The following is a 24,733-nucleotide window of genomic DNA, read 5'->3' as shown; positions in this document are numbered from 1 at the left end:
CCCTCCTATTATTTATTTATGCAATTATTTATTTGCTCCATTCTGTTTTAATATGAATTCTCTATAATCTTGCTACATAATTACAACCTTGAAAACCTCTGGTTTTCCCATTGACATATAAACTCCCTGAGGGAAGGCTTTGTTTCTTGTTTACCTTTGTACACTCTATGCATTTAGCATAGTCTCCTAATTTATAGTGGACTTCCAGTAATTTTTGAAAAATTAATATATTTTCACTTCAACTGAAAAGTACCCTTACTTCAGCAAAATTATATAGTAGCATTCTAAGTGTAACTTAAAAATAGATTTTTAAATAAATAAAAGCAAATTCATATGTGATCGCATTGTATTAAGTATCTAAGAAAGCAAAGGGCACTGCAGAAATCCCGTAACCATTTGAGGTTGATGTGTCTCTATGAAATATTCCTTGAAGCAACTTTTGGAAAGAGATTATGGTATTTGATAAGCCAAGGGTTTGACCTGCTGGGTCTTTTCTCTTTTTTGTTCAGACCGTCAGAGGAGATTAAGACCCCATTTTCTGCCTTCTCTGGAAAATTTTCATCTGATGCAGTCACTCAGATAACAACAGAAAGTCCGGAAAAAGCCATATTTTCATCTGAGATTTTTATTAATCCTGAAGATTATGGACATGAAATTCCACACCCCAGTGCCCAGAAGCTGGGCAAAGTTCCTGGCAAGTTTGCTTCGTCATCTTCAGTTCAGCAGATTACCGTTCCTCATGGCACAGATGGTAAGACAATGTGATTGGATTTTAGGTCATATTACCAACTTTGATGTGTAATTATCTCAGAAATTTGTGATTGTGTCTTTCTAATGAGAAAACATAATTTTAGTTTTAAGCATTAGGATCTATATGATTGTATCCATCTTTTATTTACATAGCTGTGAAGAGAATATGATTTATTATGTTTTTACCTTAATTTCTAGTGAGGTTAACAAAATATGTGAAACTCATGCTGCTCGTGGTTGACATTTTCATCTCATGATATTTGTAATTAGAATGCAAATAGTTTATAAAAACTTAAAAACTGTAGAGGTCCAATTTTAGGAAGGCAGGCGAATTATTGGCGTTTTGTATTATAGTAAATGTTACGTACTATAATAAATAGATGCAAAAATATGTAATAGTGCAACTACAATACCAGTCTGTTTCTCACTCATAAAAAAATGACCAGAGCCTCAGGTTGACTCTGGCCCTGCAGTGTTTAAAACGTGGAACCCATGATTACCTTGAATTCACCATCATAGTCAACTAGAAGGGACAAAAAGCATGGAGGAGCACATGTGGGAGGCTTTTATGGGCTAGGCCTGGAAGTGGCCCAAATCACTTTCCACTGGCTCGGAATTGTTTAGCTCTGTTTTCTAGGATGAAAAAGAAATGGATTTTGGGGAAAAGCTAGCAATCTTTGCCATAAGGTCTACGTTTAGTGTGTTCTTATGCTATTGTAGCAGTGATATTTTGATAGTGCTTATACTATATAAGATTCAAAATTAGAATAACTTGTTTTCTTTCTCAGACTAATAACAGGAAAATTAACAATTAAGTTCCCATTCTTCTCCCAAATCATGGTGGGAACTTTAAATTACTGATTTTAAAGTATTTAATAGTTTACATAGATCTATTCAAAATATATTTTAAGTTTTCCTACGTATGCAAAAAGCTTATCTATCTGTAGGTATAGATGGGATATGACTAAATATAAAGAAGATTGCTTGGTTTGGCATTTAAATTGCATTGAATTTAATTTAAATAAGTACATTTATATGTTAAGATGGCTATACTTCTTAAACATTTTTATTCTGAAATAAAAGTATACCCTGAAAAAGTACAATTTAATAAATATCACAAAGAACACCTTCATGTGTCAGTTACCTATTGCCACAGTGACACCATAGAACAAACAACCTTAAAAATCTCAGTGCGTTATAACAATAAGCATTTGCTTTTCTCACTCACAGGCTTGTGGGTCAATTGGAGTTTGGCCCCAGGCTGCAGAAATGGTTTGGGTCTGTTCCACATGCCTTCTTCTGAAACCCTGGCTAATGGGATAGTAGGGTATGTTGTTCTCAGGGTGGTGGCAGAAGCACAAGAGGAGAAAGCCAACTGTGAAAGTGTATTTTAAACTCTACTTACATCAAATGAGTCAGTCTATATAGATGCCAGTATTATGGTTTTATCTTTACATACAGGTACCTGGGAGAAAGGACTCCTTTAAAAGATTAATGTTATTTGGTTTACTAATAAAATATTATTTTTAATACTCTGGATTCAAAAGTAAAATTTTGTTTTTGGTATGAAAACATTTTAAAGTACAAAGAATAGTGTGTTAAACACATGACTGTGTGCCCACTACTCTGGATTAACAATTTCAGAGTAACGTGCTATATGTTTATGTTTGGTTCTATTTTCAAATTTTTTTAAGAAATAAATTTTAAAGATTTTTATTCATTTATTTATTTATTTTTATTTTTCCTTTTTTTCCCTCAAGCCCCCCAGTACATAGTTGTGTATTTTTAGTTGTGGGTCCTTCTAGCTGTGGCATGTGGGACACCGCATCAGCATGGCCTGATGAGTGGTGCCATGTCTGTGCCCAGGATCCAAACCCTGGAAACCCTGGACCGCCGTGGAGCGCCCAAACTTAACCACTCCGCCCTGGGGCCGGGCCCTGAAGAAATAAATTTTATAGTTGAGCTTTTCTTCTTTACCCCTTTCCGGACCTTTCTTTCCTTCTTTCCTTCCCAGAGGCAACCATTATTTGCTGTGTAGTCGCTTCTTCCCCCAAGGCAGGCAATCCAAAGTAACCTTAAGACTGTTGCATTCAAACATAAAGTTGTTGGAGAATTTCAAAAAGCCACTTTTCTGTGTCAGAATTCTTTATCTCCATATGATAGCCATTTTTCCTCTGGGACTGTTGTAATTCTGCCAAATCATTGTTACTCATTTTCAGCAACCTTTGAACTAAATGGTAAGTTTAACCATAACTATCAAGCTTTATATACACTGGTGGAGGAAGAAAATTAATAAATCAATATTCTAATAATAATGACTACATCAATGACGGAATAGAAGTATAGGTTACAGCCTATTTTTTCTGTTGTTTAAATTCTTCCCTCCTCTACACATTTGTTTGTTCCCCTTGACTTCAGCCAGATTGTTGTTGGCTGATTTTTTTGGTTTTGTTGTTATTGTTCTTGTTTTGGGTTTTTTGCCTGATGGAGTGGTCCAAGTATTCCTAAGTAGTCTGAGACTTTACCAGCCCTGCACATATACGTTTAAGGTAATTTTTCATTAATTTCTATCACCAGGCATGGTAAAATTCTCCCCTAGGTATTAGCCATACTCCTATTGACTTTCCTTTTTTTAAGGCAACTTTATTTCTCCCCAGTAGTTAAGGTCAATCGCAGTTTTAGTCAACACTGTGGCATCCTGTTTCATATATTGTTTCAGTGACATAAAGAATGTAAAATTACAAGGTGGTTCCTGCCTCCTGGTAGTGAGTGTCCCTCTCCTAATTCTAAGACCTTCCTTCTAACAAAGCTCAGAATCACAGAGATGGAAAGCAAAAGTTTTTAAAAAAGGCTTCTACCTTTGTTCCTGGAGGCATGCATTCTATTCTGTCTTTGGGATAGGTAAGTACCATATATAGTTCTGAGCTAGCATATTCTGTAAGCTGGCATTCCAGTCTCAGAAAGTGATGCCCACCAGCATGTGCCATAACAGTTACCGGTAAATCGCTCACGCACTTTTTTTTTTTAAGTTTAGCATAGTTGTGCCTGATAAAACTTATCATGAGAACAGTGAATCCCTTTAGGCATCAGCCTTTTGTCTCGTTTCCTTCACTGTGAAGTGAGTTCCTTGGTTGGAAGCAGGGTACTAATAATATGGAATTTAGTGCCAAAATAAGTCATCAGAATGAATGTGTGGTCAAGGATGATAAAACAATTCTAAGTAATAAATAGGTTGTTATTGTGTCCAGAATGAAGGAGACTTTGTTCTACTCTGGGACTATCAGACTCTGTGTAGAGTATTTTAATTTTTATAAACTAGACATGGGCAAGTGGGAGTTCATCTAGAGGTGGTGACAGGATGCGAGAGAAAACCATGGTCAGTGAGAATAAATGGAAGGAGCTGGAGGGGTTTACTCAGGAGGAACGATAGCTAGCTACAAAATGCCATTCCTATGAGTGATACAACCCCATAAAATACTCAGGAGTAACCTAAACAAGAATTCTATAGGACCTATGTGAAGGAAATAACTAATCCTTTGTATAGAGATAGAAAACAACAGTTGACTAAATTAAGAGAAAGGATGGAATGTTTCTAGATGGGAAGGCTGAATATTGTAAAGATGTCATTTTTTCCCAAATAAATTTATACTCTAACATAATTCTGCTCTCAAACTTCTAATAGAATTGTTCTTTTGAACTTGTTTAATTGATTTAAAGTTTATCAGGAAGGATAACAAAGAAAATTTGGAAAAAGAAGAGTAATGGGGAGGGTGAATTTTAGCAGCAGCCAAATTTAAAGTGTAGTAATAGCCTAAACATCTATAAATATATTGACGGAATAGAATAGGAAGCACAGATGTGAGTTCTGTTTCACTTGAGTTTAATGTGTGATAAAGGAGGTATCACAGTGGAAAAAAATAGGGATTATATAATAAGTGCTATTAGAATAAGTTGGTTACTTACTCAGAGAGAAGGAGATTGGAAGGACTCAACACTTCACCTCTAAACACGTGTAAAAACTACTGTTTGATGCACTTTAAATTTTTAATATTTGTTTAAATTCTCACAGTAACACTAAGATATGGGTATTATTATCATGCCTATTTTGTAGGAGAGGAAACTGAAGCAGAGTTATTTTTTCAAGGTCACAAGGGTAGTAAGTGGCAGCTCCAGTGGATTAAAAATTAATTGACTGATTACTTAGTGAGTTTGTTTTGGGTACAAGATAAGCTGTTGTATCACAGAAACTCAGAAATTACAGGTAAGCCATCTAGAGCAGGTAGCTCTATTCTGTGTCTGATGCTAAAGCATCCCGAAAGTGTTACTTCCATCTCTGGTTCCAGAGTGGCTGCTGTAGCTGTCATGGTCTCCAGTCCCTAAGAAGTGGAGTATTTTAATGGGATGCCTGAAAATTGTACACATTATTCTCACGCTCATCCCATGGGCCAAAACTTAGTCATATGTTCATATGTGGCTGCAAAGGAGATTGGAAAATATAGTGTACAATGGGCAATATGTGCCCATCGAAATATTAGGAAGCCATTACTAATAGAGAGAAAGAGATTCTACCACATCATGAAAGAAAAACAAGTATATAGAAAAAGATTTCATCCTCTATAATAATCACATTAATTACATTGGCACAGATATTTTAGAAAGCATTTTAGCAGTTAGTATTAAAAAAAAAATACTTTATAAATGATGTAATTTTTCACTCTGTAAACAGAGAATTTACCTGAGATGGGGCAGCAAGGGAGAAAGGGTATGCCTTAAATAGGAAAATCTTTATTCATAGAATTCTTTATAATTGAAAATTTAACTCAGCCTAAATTTTCAGCATTAGGAGAAGGGTCAAATACATGCAATCTGTAGTATAGCCCCAAAAATTGTGTAGATGGGAAATAAAATGAATATTTTATTATAAATGTAAAGTAGAAAAGCTGAATTCCAAATTATACATACTATATGCAGACAACTATGTAAACAAATAAGAAACAGAAAAGACATGTAGGAAATATATTAAAATATTAATAATAGTTATCTTTGAGTGGTAGGACTTTGTCTTTTTTGCTTTTGTGTGTTTTTTTAATATTGAGAATTTGTACTTTTATAATGGAAACTTTATTTTGAAGATCTGTCACATAGAAGAGAATTAGACTTGTTTTCTATAACTCTGGGGGAAGAATAAGGCCATAAGACCAGTAGTAGGTATTAACAGTGACCAGGTTTGGGTTCAATATAAGATAAAGGATAAAGTGTTTTTTAATTAGAGCCATCTATATATGGAATAGACTGCTAAAAACTCATCTTGTCTATGAAACCTACCCCTACCACCCTATTTGAACTGCATCCTGCCCCAGTTTGCCCAGTATTCCTCATCTCCCTCAGCATTTTCCAATTGTTTTTTCATATCACTTATAATTTATTAAAACCGTAGATAATTTACTTATTTAGTATGTTGTTTCCTGTATATCTCCTTCCTCTGGAATGCCTGTTCCTCTTGAAGGCAGAGATACTTTTCTGTTTAGTTCATTGATATATCCCAAGAATCTTGAGCACTGCTTGGCACAATAAAAGCACTCAGTATTGTTCAATGAATTAATAAATGTTTTCTTATTAACTGTTCTGGTCTTTATCTCCTTAGCCCAGCCTTCACTGTTGCCATATAAACCCTCTGGTAGTCCGAAGATGTACTATGTTTCACAATTAAGACAAATTCCTCCATTTCTGGATTCCACATCAGACACCACCGTTGAGAGCTCACACTCAGGTATAATGCAGAAATTATTCAAAATTTTATTTTTTGTAAATTTTTTTGCGGATTGACTGGTTAATTCTGAAATGACATATGAAAGCTCAGTGCTATTTAATCTTTCAGGGAAATGTGGAGCTTTTCATGCCTCAAGCTCTGGTTTGGGTACATGAGTTATTCCATCATATGTGTTATATACATTTGAGCATTTAATAAATATTTGATGGGTTGTTTGTTTGGGTTAGTGGACTCCATTTAGGACAAAGATTTCCAAGTTTTCTCTATTCACAGTGCCCTTAATGTTTCAGTGATTTTTTTTTTTCTCATCTGTGAAACACATAGAAATACAAGAAGTATTTTTTCAAACAGCTACTAAGTTATTAGGACATAAATACTTACTGTTTTGATCTAACAACTTTACAAAAATATTTGGTATTTCTTTTTGGTTTTGGTTTGTGAAAGAAAATATTTTATTTCGTTCATAAATAACCACAGTTATTTCCCAGTATGATGCCACTCCTAATTTCCCAGTCTGATGCCACTGAAAAAAAGAACCACAAAAATGCTTATATTGCCAAATATTAGAATTGATTATTAAGCCCATCACCAGAAACTGGAAGAAATTTCCACTACCTACAAGGCTATGATTCTAAAAACATACTTAATGGCTAGCCCAGAAATAAAACAAGCTTGCTTAATTAATTATATGTGGGAAAATCTTTGGTCCCTTTCTTACTTTCAGTCCCCTAGTTCAGAAGACAGAATGTCTGTACCAATAGAAATCTGATCTGGTGTCCCACTATTTTTTGAGGCCTCCAGTGTCCTGCTGTCCATTCACATCCCTAACTCTTCCATCTAGTTGGAGACATTAATGTTTAGAAAATGGGACAGTTGTGGGAGGGAAAAATGACTCACTGATGGTGCATTGTATGCTGAGAAATATTGTGCCTGTAAATAAAGTACTGAATGCATCAATAAGACAGATCTAATAGCTATATATACTTGAGATTGTAGTTTCTCATGTTCTCTATGTATTCTGAGAATGAAGGAGTTGAGAATAGAAAACAATCCTTTCTTAGGCCTCTAGAGCTACTCTAGATGAAAGCCCAGGAATTGTTCTAATAGCTATTGTGTATTAATATGTGCATCTATAGATATGAGAAAGATACAATTAGAGTTTGGGGCCAAGAGCAAGTCATATACCATTATTAGCAAATATTTGGTCCAAATAGATTTCTCCTCAATTGAGAATAAGTAAACAATTGAGCTCATAAAATCCTTAAAAAGAAAATACAAACAAGGCAAAGGTAACAATCTCTCAAAGAAAAAGATAGATCTTAGAAATTTACTTATTAGGTCCAGTAACACTTTTAAGTAGTAACAAGACTCTGTTTATACTGGATGATAAGCTCTGTGAAGATAGTTACCATGTCTGTTTTTTCTGTAAGCCATTTTATACCTCATACCAATGCTCATTATAGACTTCAAATTTTATATATTAATAATCACTGTCAATAAGAGTAAAAACCATGAGGAGAGAACTGACTAGGATTTTTTTAAAGGGGGTAGAGAGTTATAGTAGAAAAAATGGTCAGTAAAGACCTCCAAGAATTTGCCCCTTAATAAAAGCAACAAAAAAATAGGCAAAACTTTTCAGAAAATGTTTCCAAAACTCTAGAAATTAACCAAAGAAGTGTAGCAGCCCAATGAGCATTTATTTATTCAAGAAAAATGGCTGAATCCTGGTACAAACAGTAAGCTTTGTGGCACTTTAACTTGCCTTAGTCCTATCCCCACACTCAGCTCAGTGATAACCTTTAAATATATCAGCCTGCATTCCCAGGACTGGAGGGAGCAGAACAGAGCTAGGCTTCTTTCAAAACTTTATTCCCAAAGAACTGTCAGTATTCGACCTGTCTGGTGGTTCCCTGGAAGACTCCACTCAAAAGGATTGTCTTATTTGACCTCACTCAGAGCTGTCCAGTGTTAAAAGCCTTTGTGTGTGTGTGTGTGTGGAGGAGGTAGGGGGGTGTTTGTCAAAAACATTTTCACACAAGTGTTTTGATGTCACACTGCCTAAGGCAATGAATAGCATTTGGGGTAAACAAGAGACTAACCAAAAGCTTAAGAGGAAAAACTGAGGATGAGATGTCCACAGATGCTTTAAAAAGCTTTGATATATTCCTAGGACTCTAAAAGACCACACATATGCATAGGCCTGTGTGTGTGCTCAAGAAAGACCTGAGAAGGCCCTGCTCTTTACCTCTGGCTGCCCTTGAGGCTCTTTGCAAGAAGAAAGGGAAGGCTAAGGCAGAGTTGACAACTGCCTGGCTCAGTGTTGAAGGCATGCCTCATCATGCACACATAGCCCCTTGGCAAACACTGAGAGATTTATTGGTTCTAGGTATTTAAGTATATCTCTGTCTAGGCATTAGCTGACCACTAAGCTAGTTGAGTAGAAATTTTAATAGACTTTACAAAATTAATTCAGAAAAGTCACTTAAAAAAACAACATAAAGCAATAGCATCAAACCCTGGGAAGGGGCTATAATCTGATTTCCAGATTTGACACATTATATTATTTAAGATATCTTGTTTTCAACAAAAAATGACAAGATATGAAAATTAAAAACAAAAAAAATATGGTCCATACAGAAACAAAATAGCAGTTTAGAAACTGTTCCTGAGGAATCTCAGACGTTAGACTTACTAAACAAAGACTTTAAATTAGCTATTTAAACTGTGTTCAAAAACTGAATGAAACTCTGTCCAAAGAACTAAAGGAAAGTATGAGAACAGTGTCTTACAAAATAGAGTATCAATAAAGAGATAGAAATTATAAAAAGGAACCAAATAGAAATTCTAGAGTTGAAAAGTACAGTAACTAAAATTAAAAATTCACCAGAGTAGCTCAGTATTAGATTTTAGCAGGCAGAAGAAAGAATCATTAAACTTGTAGTTAGGTCACTTGAGGTTATCCAGTGTGAGAAACAGTAAGAAAAAAGAATGAAGAAAAATAAACAGAATCTCAGAGTTGTATGGGACTTTGTAAAGCATACTGTTATACACATCATGGGAGTTCCAGAAGAAGAGACATAAAGGGACTGAAAGAATATTTGGAGGAATAATGGCCAAAAACTTCCAAAATGTGGTGAGTGTTAATCTGCACATCGAGAAGCTCAAGGAAGTCCAAGCAGGATAAACTGAAAGAGATCTGCGTCCAAATACATCATAATCAAACTGTCAAAAGCCAAAAACAAAGAGAATATTGAAAGCAGCAAGAGAGCAGCTACTCATCATGTACAAGGGACCCTCAATAAGATTAATAGATGATTTTGCATTAGAAAACCATGGTGGCCAGAAGGCTTTGGAATGACATGTTCACAGAGCTGGAAGAAAAACACTGTCAGCCAAGAAATTAAGACATTCTCAGGTAGACAAAAACAGAGTTCATTGCTAGCGAAATGATCTACAGGAAATACTAAAAGGATTCTTCAAGATGAAATGAATGGACACTGGACAGTAACTCGAATCTACATGAAAAAATAAAGAGCTCTGGTAAAGGTAGCTACATAGGTAAATACAAACGACAGTTTAAATGTAGTCTGTTTGTAATTCCATTTTCTCTCCTATATGACTTAAAAGATAAATGCATGAAGCAATAATTATAAATCTGTCTTATTGGACAGAAAATGTATAGAGATGTAACTTATGAAAATAACAGCATAAAGAAGGGAGGAGACAGAGCTATACAGGAGAAAAGTTTTTGTTTTCTGTTGGAATAGGTATTAGTCCAGATAGACTGTTAATTTATGTTAAGATGTGAGTAATGATTCCAGGGCTACCACTAAGAAAATAAGTAAAAAATATATAGTAAAAGAGTTACCATAGGAATTAAAATGCTACACTAGTAGATATCTATTTAACACAAAAGAGGTACTAGTATAGAAACTGAGGAACAAAAAAGACATATAGAAAACAGTAGAAAAATAGCAGACCTAAATGCTACATTATTGGTAACTACATTATATGTAAATGGATTATGTGGCAATAAAGAGGCAGAGATTGGCAGAGCAGATAAAAAGACATGATCCAACTATATGCTGTCTACAGAAGACTTGCTTTAGAGTCAAAGAAAAATTGGTTGAAAGTAAAAGGATAGAAAAGGATATGCCATGTAAACAGGAACCAGAGGGCTAGAGTGTCTACTGTTAGATAAAATCGACTTTAAAACAAAAATTATTACTAAAGACAAAGAAGGTCATTTTATAATGATAAAAGGGTTAATCCATTAAGAAGATACAACAATTATAAATGTATATGTACCTTACAGCAGAGTCCCAAAAACATTAAGAAAAACAGAATTAAAAAGAAAAAAAACTGTATCAAAGGGAGAAATAAACAATTCAAGCCAGTAGCAAAAGGTCGTGTACTCTCTCTGTATACATGAAATGTTCAGAATAAGTAAATCCATATAGACAGAAAGTAGATTAGTGGTTGCTAGGGGCTGTGGGTGAGGGGGAAAAGGGAGTAATTGCTAACATGTACAGGGTTTCTTTTCAGGGTGACAAAAATGTTCTGGAATTAGCAGTGTTGATTATGAATATGCTAAAAACTACTGAATTATACACTTATTTAAATTGGTGAGTTTTATGTTATGTGAACTATATCTCAATAAAAAGAAAAAGGAGGCAGGAATGAACAAATGAAGGAAAGACTGCCTGAAAATGTAAAGATTTGGTAGCAAGTTTAAAATATATTTTGTAGGCAAGAAAGGGTAAAATTAACATGACGGAAATTGAATTGGTGATGAGAACAAGCTTGAGAAAGTCTCCAAAAATACAGAGGAAAAAGGAAAATGATGAGAAAAAAGATGAGAGACATAAGAAACAGCTAAGTAAACCAAACCAAGAAGTATATCTGTAGCTCAGGAATAAAGCAGAACAGGGTGAACAAAAGTAATATTCAGAGACTTAAGTGAGGAGATCTTGCCTCTCCTGAAATAGGGAACATAGCATGCAGATTGAAAATTATCATATGATCCAGGCAAAAATCAGTAGAAAGAGACTGAGAGAGATATAGAAAAAGATTTTGAGTTAAAATGAAAAAACTCTATATAAATGTGCAGCTTTAAAAGAAACCTGGTGAGAATGTAAACTGGTGCAGCCACAATGGAAAACAGTATGGAGATTCCTCAAAAAATTAAAAACAGAGCTACCATATGATCCAGCTATTTCACTTTTGACTGTTTATCCAAAGAACATGACAGCACTAATTTGAAAAGGTATATGCACTCCTATGTTCAGCGTTGAATATAGAGGTGCATATATCAGATATATTCACCCCTATTGCAGCCTTATTTACAATAGCCAAGACTTAGAAATAACTGAAGTGCCCATTGATGGATGAATGGGTAAAGAAAATGTGATGTGTGTATATACAGTGGAGTACTAGTCAGCCATAAAGAAGGAGGAAATTTTGCCATTTGCAACAACATGGATGGACCTTGAGGATATTAGGCTAGGCGAAATAAGTCAGATGGAGAAAGTAAAATATCAAGTGATTTTACTTATATCTGGAAGATAAAACTACAAACACACACACAAATACAGAGAATAGATTGGTGGTTACCAGAGGAGAAAGGAGGTGAGGAGAGGGCAAAAGGGGTAAAGAGGCACATTGTATGATGATGGATGGTAACTAGACTTTTGGTGGTGAACACAATGTAGTCTGTACAAAAGTTGATACATAGTGATGTACACCTGAAATTTTTATAGTGTTGTAAACCAATGTTACCTCAATTAAAAGTTCAGACAAAATTTGCATTCTACTCCCCAAAAAAAGAGTCGTGTTGAGATTTTTAATTTATTATTCACTTATCAAGTTTAAAAAAAATAGTTTTTTTTAAAAGTTTATGTAGTTAAGGGTACAAAATTTAGTATGGTACCAGACTTACATAAAATACTAAATGTAAGAAGTAAATGGGAAAAAAATCTATATTTTTTGGGAAAATTATATAATTCAAGGATTTATATAGATCCAAGTGTGTATTCATTAAGCAATATTGTAGTAAAAAGACATTTTCACAAATATACAGGAGTTAGAAAATATATTCTACCTCTGTACCTTCTGGAAAAATTCACTTGAAGACTCACCCAGCTAAAGAAATGGGTCAAAATGAAGAGTTCAAGAAAGAGAAATGAAGCAGTGCTGTAAGTGACCAGTGGTAAACTTTGAAGCCAGTTTCACATAATAGTCATCTATATAGAAAATTTAGTTAAAAGGTGAAAAAAAATGCCAGAAGTTAATTTTGGAATGAAAAACATGAAAAATCAATTTAATGTATTTTTGTCTTTCATAGAAGAGACTAAGGGGTTTCATTTTATTCCTGGCTTGGTGATCAGATAGGTTAAAGAAGTTTTTGTAAAACTCTAATATGATACCAAAAGCACAGACAACAAAAGAAAAAATAAATTGAACTTCATCAAAATTGAAAACTTTTTTAAAATTAAAGATTGGCCCTGAGCTAACATCTGTTGCCAGTCTTTTTTTTCTTTTCTTCATCTCTCCAAAGCCCCCAGTACATAGTTGTATCTTCTAGTTGTATGTCTTTCTAGTTCTGCTTATGTGGGACACCACCTCAGCATGGCTTGATGAGCAGTGCTAGGTCCGTGCCCAGGATCTGAACTGACGAAACCCTGGGCTCCCGATGTGACGCACGAACTTAACCACTGTGCCACAGGGCTGGCCCCGCAAAATTCAAAACTTTTGTGCATCAGAAACACTATCAACAGAGTAAAACTGTGTGTGGTCACACGCCCAGTTGCGCAAGCAGTATGGGATAGGTTGTGGAGAAACCGAAGAAAAGACCTGGGGGCAGTGTATGAGACATATGGGTTTATTGGGACTTACGTACACGGAGTGTCCAGGAGCAGCTGGCTGGATGCCGTTGTGTACCTGCTACCGCTGGCAGAAAGGAGGTTGTTCATATAGGTGGGGAATAAAGACCACATGCTTGCCAAAAGGGACTGTCCTTGGTACGACCAGTGTTCCCAGGAACAGTAGCTCATGTGGAAGCACTCTATGTTCTTTCAAGACGTGATGTTCTTTCAGTGAGATAAGTTAAGATTGGGTTGGCCAGGTCCTGGATTGTTGCAAATCACAGATGGTTGGCATCCTGCCCAGAAGGGGGCCAGAAGGGCATGTGGTTGCTATAGGGCACGTAGGCTACGGCCCTACAAAACCTAAATCACAGAATTGGAGAAAACACTTGCAAACCATGTATCTGATAAGGGATTAATATCCAGAATATATGAAGAACTCTTATAACTCAACAACGACAACAAAGCAATCTAATTTTTAAAAGGACACAAGATCTGAATCGACATTTCTCCAAGAAAGATATACAGAACATGAAAAAATCTTCTACGTCATTAGTTATGAAGGAAATGCAATTCAAAACCACCAGGAGTACCACCTCATACCCATTCGGATGGCTCTTATCAAACAGAAAATAACAAGGGTTGGCAGGGATATGGAGAAATTGGAACCTTTGTGTATTGCTGGTGGGAACGTAAAATGGTGCGGTCACTATGGAAAACAATATAGAGATTCCTCAAAAAATTAAATATAGAATTATTGTATGATCCAGCAATTCCACTTCTGAGTAATATGTTCAAAAGAATTGAAAGCAGTGATTGGAACAGATGTTTGTGCACCCATGTTTATAAAAGCAACATTCTTTACAATAGCCAATAGGGGAAAACAACCCAAATGTCTGTCAGCTGATGAATAGATAAATAAAATGTGATATATACTTACAATGGAATATTATTCAGCCTTAAAAAGGAGTGAAATTCTGACACGTTCTACACTGTGGATGAACTCTGAATACATTATGCTAAGTGAAATAAGGCAGTTATAAAAGGACAAATGTTGTAAGAGTCCACTTATCTGAGGTACTTAGATAAGTCATCTCCACAGACGAAGTAGAATGGTGGTTACCAAGAGTTGGGGGTAGGAGGAAAAGGCACTTATTGTTTAATAGGTACAGAATTTCACTTTGAGAAAATGAATAAATTCTGGAGATGGATGGTGTGATGGTTGCACAACAATGCGAATATACATAATGTTACTAAACTACATTTAAAAATGGTTAAAATGGTAAATTTTATTTATATTTTACCATAATGAAAAATACTAAAAAAAAAGTTACCAAAAGAACTGTAATAGAATTTTAAAACTAAGATATCTATTTTCCAAATTACTGTTGAGTATACAAAATTAGCAAAATAATATAGAACAAGAACTGGAAACAAGAAACTTTGATAGCATAAACAATTCAGATGAATGAGTTACAGTGAAATGTCTTTAGCTGTGATACATAATTTTAGCATACGTTGGCATGGTCTCATACATGCATTTAACTTAAGCAAGTTCAATTACGTATATTTGACAAAAGAGGAGGAGAGAAACAGTTTTAAAAATGCACATATTTTTGTGCACTCTACACTCTATCAGCATATTACCATGAGGGAATTTGAAACAGGAAGTGGAAAATCTCCATTCTCAAAGTTCATTGTCCTTGTTTGCCTTTTGTAGTTTAAGTATCTTATTTCGCTTCCCTGAGTGTGATTCTAGAGTTTAAAGTGTCTTTTTGGTTCAACATGGCTTCTAAACACAAGCCAGATACTTCTTCAGGTGCTCAGATGCTGGCATGGTGATTTGTTGCAAGCCAGGAGGAAAAAGTGAACTCTGGTGGATTTGTTGAGCAGACAGGATGTCAGTTTCAACATGGTGCCTTCCTAAGAAGAACCTTCAAGGGTGATTTTGACCCTGCACGATTTCTCACCTTATATGCTGATTTTGAAGTCTCTATTACATTTAAAATATGTCTCTACTTTTGTTTCTTCGACCAAAAAGTATTAAAGCTCTTACTGTGTTCCTGGAAGATACTTTGCTAAGTGCTACATTTGCGGGGTATGCACAATAAACATGGCCCCTACAATCATGAAGTGTCTGTTCAAGTGGGGAGACAGATATTAAACAAATAGACCACAAATAAGTACATAATTCCAAATGGTTTGCCAAGAAAATAAAGAAAAATTTTAAGAGAATAGTAAGAGGAACCTATTTAGTTTTAGGAGCTCTTGAAGGCCTTTCCAAGGAAGAAACTTTTGAGGTGAGATCTAGAGGATAGGCAGGCAAACAGTGGAGAATGAAAGTGTTCTGGCCAGAGGGAGCAGTATGAGCAAAGCTCCTGAAGCAAGAAAGAGTTTGATGCATTTGACAAATGAGAAGAAGGCAATGTGGGTAGAGCAGAGTGGTGGCTAGATATGGTCAAAGATAGGTAAGTCCAAGATCATGCACGGTCTTGTAAACCATATTAAAGCATTTAAGTTTTATTCTAGAAGACAACTGGTTTGATTTACATTTGTAAATTTATTCTGGCTGCTATATCAAGAATGTCTTGTAGATGGGAAGATAGGGAGCCAAGATGGAGAGGGTCAAGAAGTAGATGGGGGCACACCAGTTAGTTAGAAGGCTATTGACAGTAGTCGGTACCAGAGATGACAGCACCTAGGATTAGAGTGATGGTAATAGAGATGGAGAGAAATGGACACAGTCAACTTATTTTTAAGAAATAGTTGCTCCTGGACTTGGTGATAGAATATGGAGAGTGAGAGAGAAGGGGGCGAAAAAAATGATTTCTGGTTTTCTAGAGTAAGCAACTGGGTGAACAGAGGTGCCATTTACTGAGATGGAGAAGTCTGAGGATGAAGCAGATTTGGGGAAGATGATTGAAATATCTGCTTTGGACATGTTAAAAATGAGATTCCTGTTCCACATCCATGTAGAGATGTTAAATCTGTAACTGAATGTAGACAGAGTCAGTTTATAAATATCAAGGTTATACGCAAGGGCACCACATAGAGGTCGCACTATTTGCCTCATAAACATATGCTGTTTTTTATGAAAGCACACAGGTGGGCATGAAGGTTCCAGATCTCCAAATAGAGTTCTGAAGCAATAATGTTAACTCTCTTGCTGCTCCAAACATAAATCCACACTTACAAACCCTACAGCTATGCACAGATACAGGAAAATAAGTACACATACACTCACTGGCATACACACATGCGTGTGGCTTCACTCTTTTTCAACTGCCTCTCAGCTTCACTGAGGTCAGTTCTCTTGCTCATCCACCCACCTCTCTGAGGGACTTAATTATGGTTTCCCACCTCACTCTGAACCTGACATGGTTACCTCTCTTGGAGAACGAAGGATGGTGGCAAAGAGTGTGCATGTGCATGCTGCTGGTGGTGTGTGTCTTCCTGGTATCTGGAAGTATTTGTGAGGAGAATAACTCCCATGTACAGTTGTTTGTGTTGTACCATAACATATAATAACTTCAATTTCTTTTGTTTTCTTTGCTGAGGAAGATTCACCCTGAGCTAACATCTGTTGCCAGTCTTTCTCCATTTTCTTTGTGGGCTGCCACCACAGCGTGGCCACTGATAGACGAGTGGTGTAGGTCTGCACCCAGGAACAGAATCTGGGCAGCCAAAGCAGAGCATGGCAAACTCAACCACTGGGCCACTCTGGCTGGCCCAACTTAAATTTCTTTTAATTGAAGAAGGGACATCTTTTTCTCATTTCTTCAAAAAATGCTGTAAGGACTACCTGTGACCTGAATGCTAGAATCTGAAGCTGAGAAGAAAGGTCCCAGCTAGCGATATGTATTTGTTAGTCCTCGGCGTATAGATAGTGTTCCATAAATTGATAATCAATGAATTCACCCAGGAAGAGAAGAGAGCCTAGTTCTGACCCCTTGAGGAACTCCAGCATTGAGAGATTTGATAAAAGAAAGGATGCTAAGGATTTGCCAGAGAGGTAGGGAGCAAAAAAAAGAAAGGAGTACCACAGAATCTGAGAAGAGCCCAATATAATCTGTAATAGGACCCAGAAGGCTTAGTAGGATCCTGGCAGTCTGTTCTGAAAAGTCCTTCATGGCTTATTATTTATATTTGCACAGCACTGATGAGACTGATACTTTCCCAGCTCTGATTGCCATATGCATTTTAGATGCTCAGAAAATTCATGAAGTACAGAATCCCAGATTAGAAAGAAAAAACATTTTTGTAGAAGATAATTCTGTAGTTACTACAAACTCTTATATGTCCAGAGATGTTCTTTTGCTTCTTATATGTAGCTTAAATAAACTTCTGTTATCAGTGGATATAGGAGTATTTAAATATATTTTAAAAGAAAATAAAATTACTTCCAAATCTTGTATTTCTTTATTATGTAAGACTTTCCTTTCAATGTTTTGTCCCTTGTATTATCATCAGATTGGTTTTCCTAAAACAGCTGATTATGTTTTCCCTTTATTAAAAAATCTTTAATGATGTTGCATTACATGTACAGTAAAATTTATAGTCCTTAGCTTGTGATTCCATGCCCTGCTGAATTTTGTCCCAAAGAATTATTTTTTAATATCTCCTACTACTTTTTTAATGTGTTCTGTAATCCAGCCTGACCACAGAAGTGTCTGCTGTTCTTATATACTCTTTGCTTTCCTGCCTCCTTGTCTTTGCTAATGCTGTAACCTCTGCCTAAAATGCCCTTCTTATATTTCGCAAAGCCTACCTAAGTATTGTCCAAGGTACACTCTATTTTTTCCTTCCTCTGAAAATCTTGAAATTGTCTTCCTTCTGAACTGATATTCTACTTTGTCTTCTCTTATATCGTTTGCTTCTCCATCTTATCTTACATGTCTGACAGCTTCAGTTTGACATCTAATTACCCTACAACACTCGCATTGTAGTGCCTTTTTTTATAGAAGTGGCTTAAGAGGTAAATTTTTTTTCTTTCTTCAACTTCGTGTCTATATTTGTGTTAATTGTACTGCTTTCCCATTTTTCTGTAGGATCCAATGATGCCATTGCTCCAGACTTCCCGGCTCAAGTGCTAGGCACGAGGGATGATGACGTGGCATCTGTTAACATTAAACATAAAGAGGGGATCTACAGTAAGAGGGCGGTGGCTAAGGCATCCTTGTCAGTGGGGAAGAAACCCTTTCAGAAAGATAATGCAGGTAACTGGATTGGGTTTGTGTAATTTGTAGCTTTTTTTTCTGTTCATCCAAAATGAGAATATTGTCCAGTCTTTATCTTTTTTCTGCTTTGTTATTCAGGCTTTTCTCCTAGCTATTTTATTGGGTGTGTACAAGAAGGTAAAATATTTATAAAATCTCTTAAAATATTACAGATTTTGAAAACTGTAAACTTTATTTTCACTATGGGAAATAAAATATATTGCAACTTTTGAAATGAAATAATAGCCAATCACATATGTTTTAGAGACTAAAATCCATAGAAAATCTTGATTCAATTACCTCATGAATTTATCTGTCAGATGGTACAAACTAATATCTCATAGTTTGGATTCTTCAAGAAGGTATATGGCTCATACAGTGTTTTAAAGGTTATTTTGCTGCCCAAATAAGATTTTAGACTTTCCTTGAAAAATCAGAATATCTGGTTGCACTCAGCTTGCATTCCTCCATAGCAGTAATTAGCGGCCCCTGAGGCATAACTGTCCCCTGCAAAGAGGACATACCTTCTCCTGTTTGCTTCACTCCCTACAACTCTCAGACCCAATCTGCGTCATCCATTCACCTTATCTGTCTGATCACTCTAGGTATTCAAGTTTTCAATCTTATCGCCAGGTATAGGCCCCACTGTTTTATAAAAGTTTTTAATATTTAGGGATCTGCTTGATTTTTTTCCTCTGCATCCCTGACATTGTACTTCTTTAGATGATACATGATAGTATTTATTAAATGAAAACACCAGTAGCCACTGAAAATTCTACATGTATAATTGCCTATGTTGTTGCATTTACAGTTTTTTATTCCTGTGCATAGCAATTAGCCAAATAGGTGCTACTGAACCCACGGCAGTTTTCAAACATAGGGTGGCTCTATGTTCCAGTTTGGCATAGGGTTAATTACTTCATGTGATAGCATTAATGCCTTTATGAGGAAAATGTATGAAAGGCCACACATATTTATTCTTCCAGATAACTTTGGTGCACTGAAAAGCGTTTTGAAGTCTGCTTATGAATGTCTTTTGAAATGAGAGAAAAGAAGCACGTCTGCCAGCTAATATTGAGGCTGCCAAATAAATAAAAAGGAAAATATTTTTGCAAAATGTAGTTCAAAAATGAAAACTCTCATGCCCTAGGGAATCCCTTACCTGCGTGCCACTAACTATATGCTGGTGGCAATTTGGTAGACATAGGTATCCCTGTGATCCCACTGTCAGACATTTGAAGAGAGGGTGGATATGGAAAAATGGCAGGGAACAAAGTGATAGACTGAGGGAATTCCATCAGAAGTCTGCACGAAGAACTCACCATCTATAACTCACCCATGGGCTGCATTTGCTAATTATAATGGGTTTGAAATAAAGTCAGGCTCTCTTACCTGCGGGGCCCCCATAATTTTCCATCTCTTAAGGGAGTCTACTGTTATTGTTGGTCTACTTCCAAATTTCACATCCTACAGAAAAGCCCTCCTTCTGGCTTAATTGTATGTAGTCATTTCACCCTGAGGAGAAGCCCAGCCTCAAAACCTGTCACCTTAAAGAATTAAGAAGGATAGAGGGGAGGATGCCTACCTAGGGAAAGTGAATAATAACCCATGCATAATACCTAAATGAGCCCATAAAATTTGTCAGAAATAAAAATCTCAGTGGAAGGATTGGAACATAAAATCTCTTTGAAAATAGAACATAAAAAGAAGGGAAAAGAAAGAAAAAAATAAGAAAATTCAAGACTGGCCCCAGAGTTCAACATCAAAAAACAAGTGTTCCATAGCGACAATAGAGAAGGTAGAAAAGAAGGAATCAAAGGACTAGTATAGGAATAAATCCCAGAACTTCAGGATATGAATTTCCGTATTAAAAGGAACTGTCCTGTACAATAAAAACTCCACACCAAGGCACATGACCTTGAAATTTCAAAGCACTGGGAAGAAAAGAGATTCTAAAAGCTTCCAAAAAGAAAACAGGTGCCATATAAAGAAATGGAAATCAAGACTGACATCAAGCTTTTCAAAAACAACACATGGGCGCTAGAACCAAAGGAGGAATGTCTTGAAATTCTGAGGGAAAATCATTTCACTAAAACGAGAGTAGATTTAAATTTTCTTTAAAAGAGAAAAACATAGGATTGAGGAAATGGGGGCCAATACAGGAGAGGGGGGAAAGGAAGTCCCACTGTGACAGTGGTACAGAAGACCTAGAACAAGTTCAGACTGAGGGCTGCAAGAAAAGAGTCAGATTAGTAAAATATGTTATGTAGTTGACTATATTTAGAAGAGATTTTTCACTTCTGTTTACATTTGTAAGGATGAAGTAGGGATTGGTACATAGAAACTTAGCAAATGCCAAAATAAGGCAATTAGTAACTCTTCAGGAAAAACAAAAAGTTGCAAAAGAAAATAAATGTGATCAAAATATACTAGTTGGCTTAACTGTAAATAATAGAAACATAACAGAATCACATATAATCACTGAATATTGATTTAAACCTCATGACTGCTATTTACATAACATATAAAACACTGAATATTAATATAGGGCTAAAACTGTACATATGGAAGAAATTAGGGGAGCATACAGGCTTCTAGCCAGATTTTATTTTTTGACCTGGGTACATGTTCATTTTTTGACAACTCACTGAGCTCTATATTTCTGCATCGTTTTTTACGTGTTTTCTGCTACACAGTAAAAAAGATTTTTTAAAAGATACTTTTTTAAAAAAAAAACAAAAAATAGATACTTAGAAATGAATCTAACAAAGGACATGCAAGACTACTGTAGAGAAAATTATAAAGCTTCATTGAAATATATTAAAGAATATCCAAATATTGGAGAGATATACTAACAGTATATTAAAGATGTCAATACTCATCAAATTAGTTTCTGAATTCAGTGCATTGCTGCTCAAAATTCTAGTAGAATTTTTCGTGAAACTTGACAGGCTGATTCCAAAATTTTTATGGAAAATCAAGAAGTATATTTAAAGAATAAGGTACGGGAACTTGGCATAGTAGACATTAAGATTTATTATATACGTAGCTTATTTAAGACATCACTTGCCAGAAAATAAACAAAAGAAAAATGGAACAGAATGGTGACCCAGAAACACACACATCTATGTGGAAACTTAATATATGACAGAGATGGCATTAACAATCCATGGAGAAGGGATGAACTATTAAGTAGTGTTTGGGCCACTGATTATATATGTAGGAAAAAATAACATCAGATAGATTCCTACTGCACACCAAACAAAAATGTAATCCATATTAATGTAAGTGGAAGACTTCAGACTTTTAGAATTTAGATGACTATCCTTATGACCGTGAGATAATGAAGGATTTCTTAAACAGGACACACAAAGCACACACCATGAAAGAAAAAGAAAATAAATGTGATATTATTAAAATGAAAATTTTTGTACATCAAAAGATATAAATATTTAAAAGACAAGACACAGACTGAGAGTGCAACTCCCTACAAAGAAATTTTGTGGTAATATTCACTGTAATGCTTTTTACGATTAAAAAGTTGAAAATAGCTTAAAGTTGATCAACGGGTGAATTCATATATTAATTCAATAGAATACTACATAACATTGAGAACCGGTTAATTAGACCCACATATATTAATGTGAATAAATCCCCAAATCATAATATTGAATGAATAAGGCATGTTACTTAAAAGTACAAGAGTATTATACCTTTTATGTAAAGTTTAAAGACAAGCAAAACAATTCTGTGCATTGTTGATTAATACATGTAATATAGTACAAAACTGAAAAACATCTTTGAGATTGATAAACTCTAAGTTCAGTATAAAGGTTGCTACTGAAAAGAGAGAATGGCATCATTGAGGCTTTACACAGGGAATCATATCTGTAATGTTTTATTTCTTAAGCTCTGTGATAGACACCCTGGCGTTCATTACGTTAGGTTTTTAGTAATCTCTATTGCCTTTCCAATTTCTTTGTTGAAAAATGTTCATACTTAGAGATAGGAAATGAATCCCTTATCTTCCCATTGTTAAAACATATAATCATCAACTGTTTGATGACCATTATCCTTGTTGTGTTGGTGATTTTTAATGTATTTACTAATGTACCATTTTGCACTTTGAGTTTTCTTTTTATTTTAAATTTATTTATTTTTATTTCTATTTATTTATTTTATTGCAGTAACATTGGTTTATAACATTATATAAATTTCAGGTGTACATCATAATATATTTCAAATTCTGTGTAGATTACATCATGTTCACCACCCAAAGAGTAATTACAATCTATCATCACACCCATGTGCCTAATCACCGCTTTTGTCCTCCTCCCTCCCCACTTCCCCTCTGGTGACCACCAATCCAATCTCTGTTGCTATGTGTTTGTTTGCTGTTGTTTTCATCTTATACTTATGAGTGAGTTCGTACAGTATTTGACTTTCTCCCTCTGACTTATTTCGCTTAGTGTAATACCCTCAAGGTCCATCCATGTTGTCACAATGGCCAGATTTCATCCTTTCTTATGGCTGAGTAGTATTCCATTGTGTATATGTACCACATCTTCTTTATCCATTTGTCCCTTGATGGACACCTAGGTTGCTTTCAAGTCTTGGCTGTTGTGAATAATGCTGCGATGAACATAGAGGTGCGTGTATCTTGATGCATTCATGTTTTCAAGCTCTTTGGATAAATAACCAGCAGTGGAATAGCTGGGTCATATGGTAGATCTATTCTTAATTTTCTGAGGAAACTCCATACTGTTTTCCGTAGTGGCTGCATCAGTTTGCACTCTCACCAGCAGTGTACAAGGGTTCCTGTTTTTCCACATCCTCTCCAACACTTACTGTTTCCTGTCTTGTTAATTATAGCCATTCTGAGGGAAGTGAGGTGATATCTCATTGTAGTTTTGATTTGTATTTCCCTCATAGTTAATGGTGTTGAACATCTTTTCATGTGCCTCTTGGCCATCTGTATATCCTCTTTGGAGAAATGTCTGTTCAGATCTTTTGCCCATGTTTTAATTGGGTTGTTGGTTTTTTTGTTGTTGAAATGTATTAATTCTTTGTATATTTTGGATGAGTTTTCTTCTATGATAAAAAAGAAAAGAGATGATTTAAAAAGACCAATAAGATAGATAAATCTCTAACAGGTATGACCAAGAAAAATAGAAAGAAAATAGAAAGTATTAGACAAGTTTAAAAGAATGGATTTAACTTCAGGAGATTTTAAAAAATTATATGAGTATTATATATAAAATCTACATAATATAGGTGCTTTTCTAGAATTATATGAAATATCAAAATTGGCTTCATAAGTGATTAAAAACTTTGAATAGACCAAAGAACTTGAAAGAGTTGTTCAAATCTACTTTTCTACTTTAAAAAAGATACCTGGTTAGACATCTTCTGTTTTTACTGTTACATCAAGCAAGCAAAGAACAGATTTTGTCTAAAGTGGTATTTTATTTAAACCATTGCTGTCCACACAAAAATATGGAAAGCTTTCCAATTCATGTTATAAACCCACCATAACTGTCACAGCTTTTACGTGGTGGTGCCTAAGAGGTGCTTTTTTCCTAATGTGTAAAGAGGTTTTGGATTTTGTTTTTTTGGGGGATGGGGGGCACTCAGGGGTTACTTGCCTGTTGTGTTTATTTTCTTTTCCTTCTCTGTAGGATCAAGCGATACCATTATTTCAGATGCCAAAGTTCAAGTTTCCATCAGTGGGGATGAGAACCTCTCAGACAAAAACCAGATGAAGGAGATGTACAGTAAAACGGCAGTGACTGAGGCTGCCCAACCTGAAGAAAAAGAACCCTTGCAGAAAGACACTGCAGGTAGCTGAACTGGATTATCTGTATATTATTGTCTTCTGGCCTTCTAATATGAATACAACAGAAAAGTATTCTCTATTCTCTTTTTGCTCTATTCGATCCTCCTCTTTCTCACTCATATGTGAAACAGGATGTTAGCTGTAATTTTTGATATACGTTGGCAGGTAAAATTAACATTTTTAAAGCTCTTTGGGACATTTCTGGTGAACTTTGTGAATATTGTGCAGAAATTAATCTCATTGCCAGAAATTTACATAATGCACTTTTTAAAACTCTGCTGATAAAAAAAAAATTCAG

The 24,733-nt window shown here is 35.4% G+C and overlaps 1 protein-coding gene across 8 annotated transcripts in view; it reads left to right on the top strand.

Moving 5' to 3' along the window:
- The window catches only part of ALMS1 (ALMS1 centrosome and basal body associated protein), a 249,616-nt gene that overhangs the window by 162,109 nt on the left and 62,774 nt on the right, over positions 1-24,733 (top strand). For 6 of the 8 annotated variants that reach the window (XR_011425977.1, XM_023618885.2, XM_070235329.1 and 3 more), the window contains 4 exons: positions 510-751; positions 6,395-6,520; positions 18,432-18,599; positions 24,278-24,439. Coding sequence is in view for 6 of the 8 variants with exons in the window: in XM_023618885.2 (XP_023474653.2) it covers positions 510-751; positions 6,395-6,520; positions 18,432-18,599; positions 24,278-24,439 (698 nt within the window). In the remaining 2 variants the exon portion in view is untranslated. The remainder of the gene's footprint in view (positions 1-509; positions 752-6,394; positions 6,521-18,431; positions 18,600-24,277; positions 24,440-24,733) is intronic. The other 2 variants (XR_011425978.1, XM_070235326.1) reach the window with 1 other exon arrangement.

The sequence above is a fragment of the Equus caballus genome, chromosome 15 (genome assembly GCF_041296265.1).
Source record: "Equus caballus isolate H_3958 breed thoroughbred chromosome 15, TB-T2T, whole genome shotgun sequence".
Taxonomy (NCBI): Eukaryota; Metazoa; Chordata; class Mammalia; order Perissodactyla; family Equidae; genus Equus; species Equus caballus.
The sequence above is the reverse complement of the archived record's forward strand: the minus strand, read 5'-3'. Positions and strand labels throughout refer to the sequence as shown.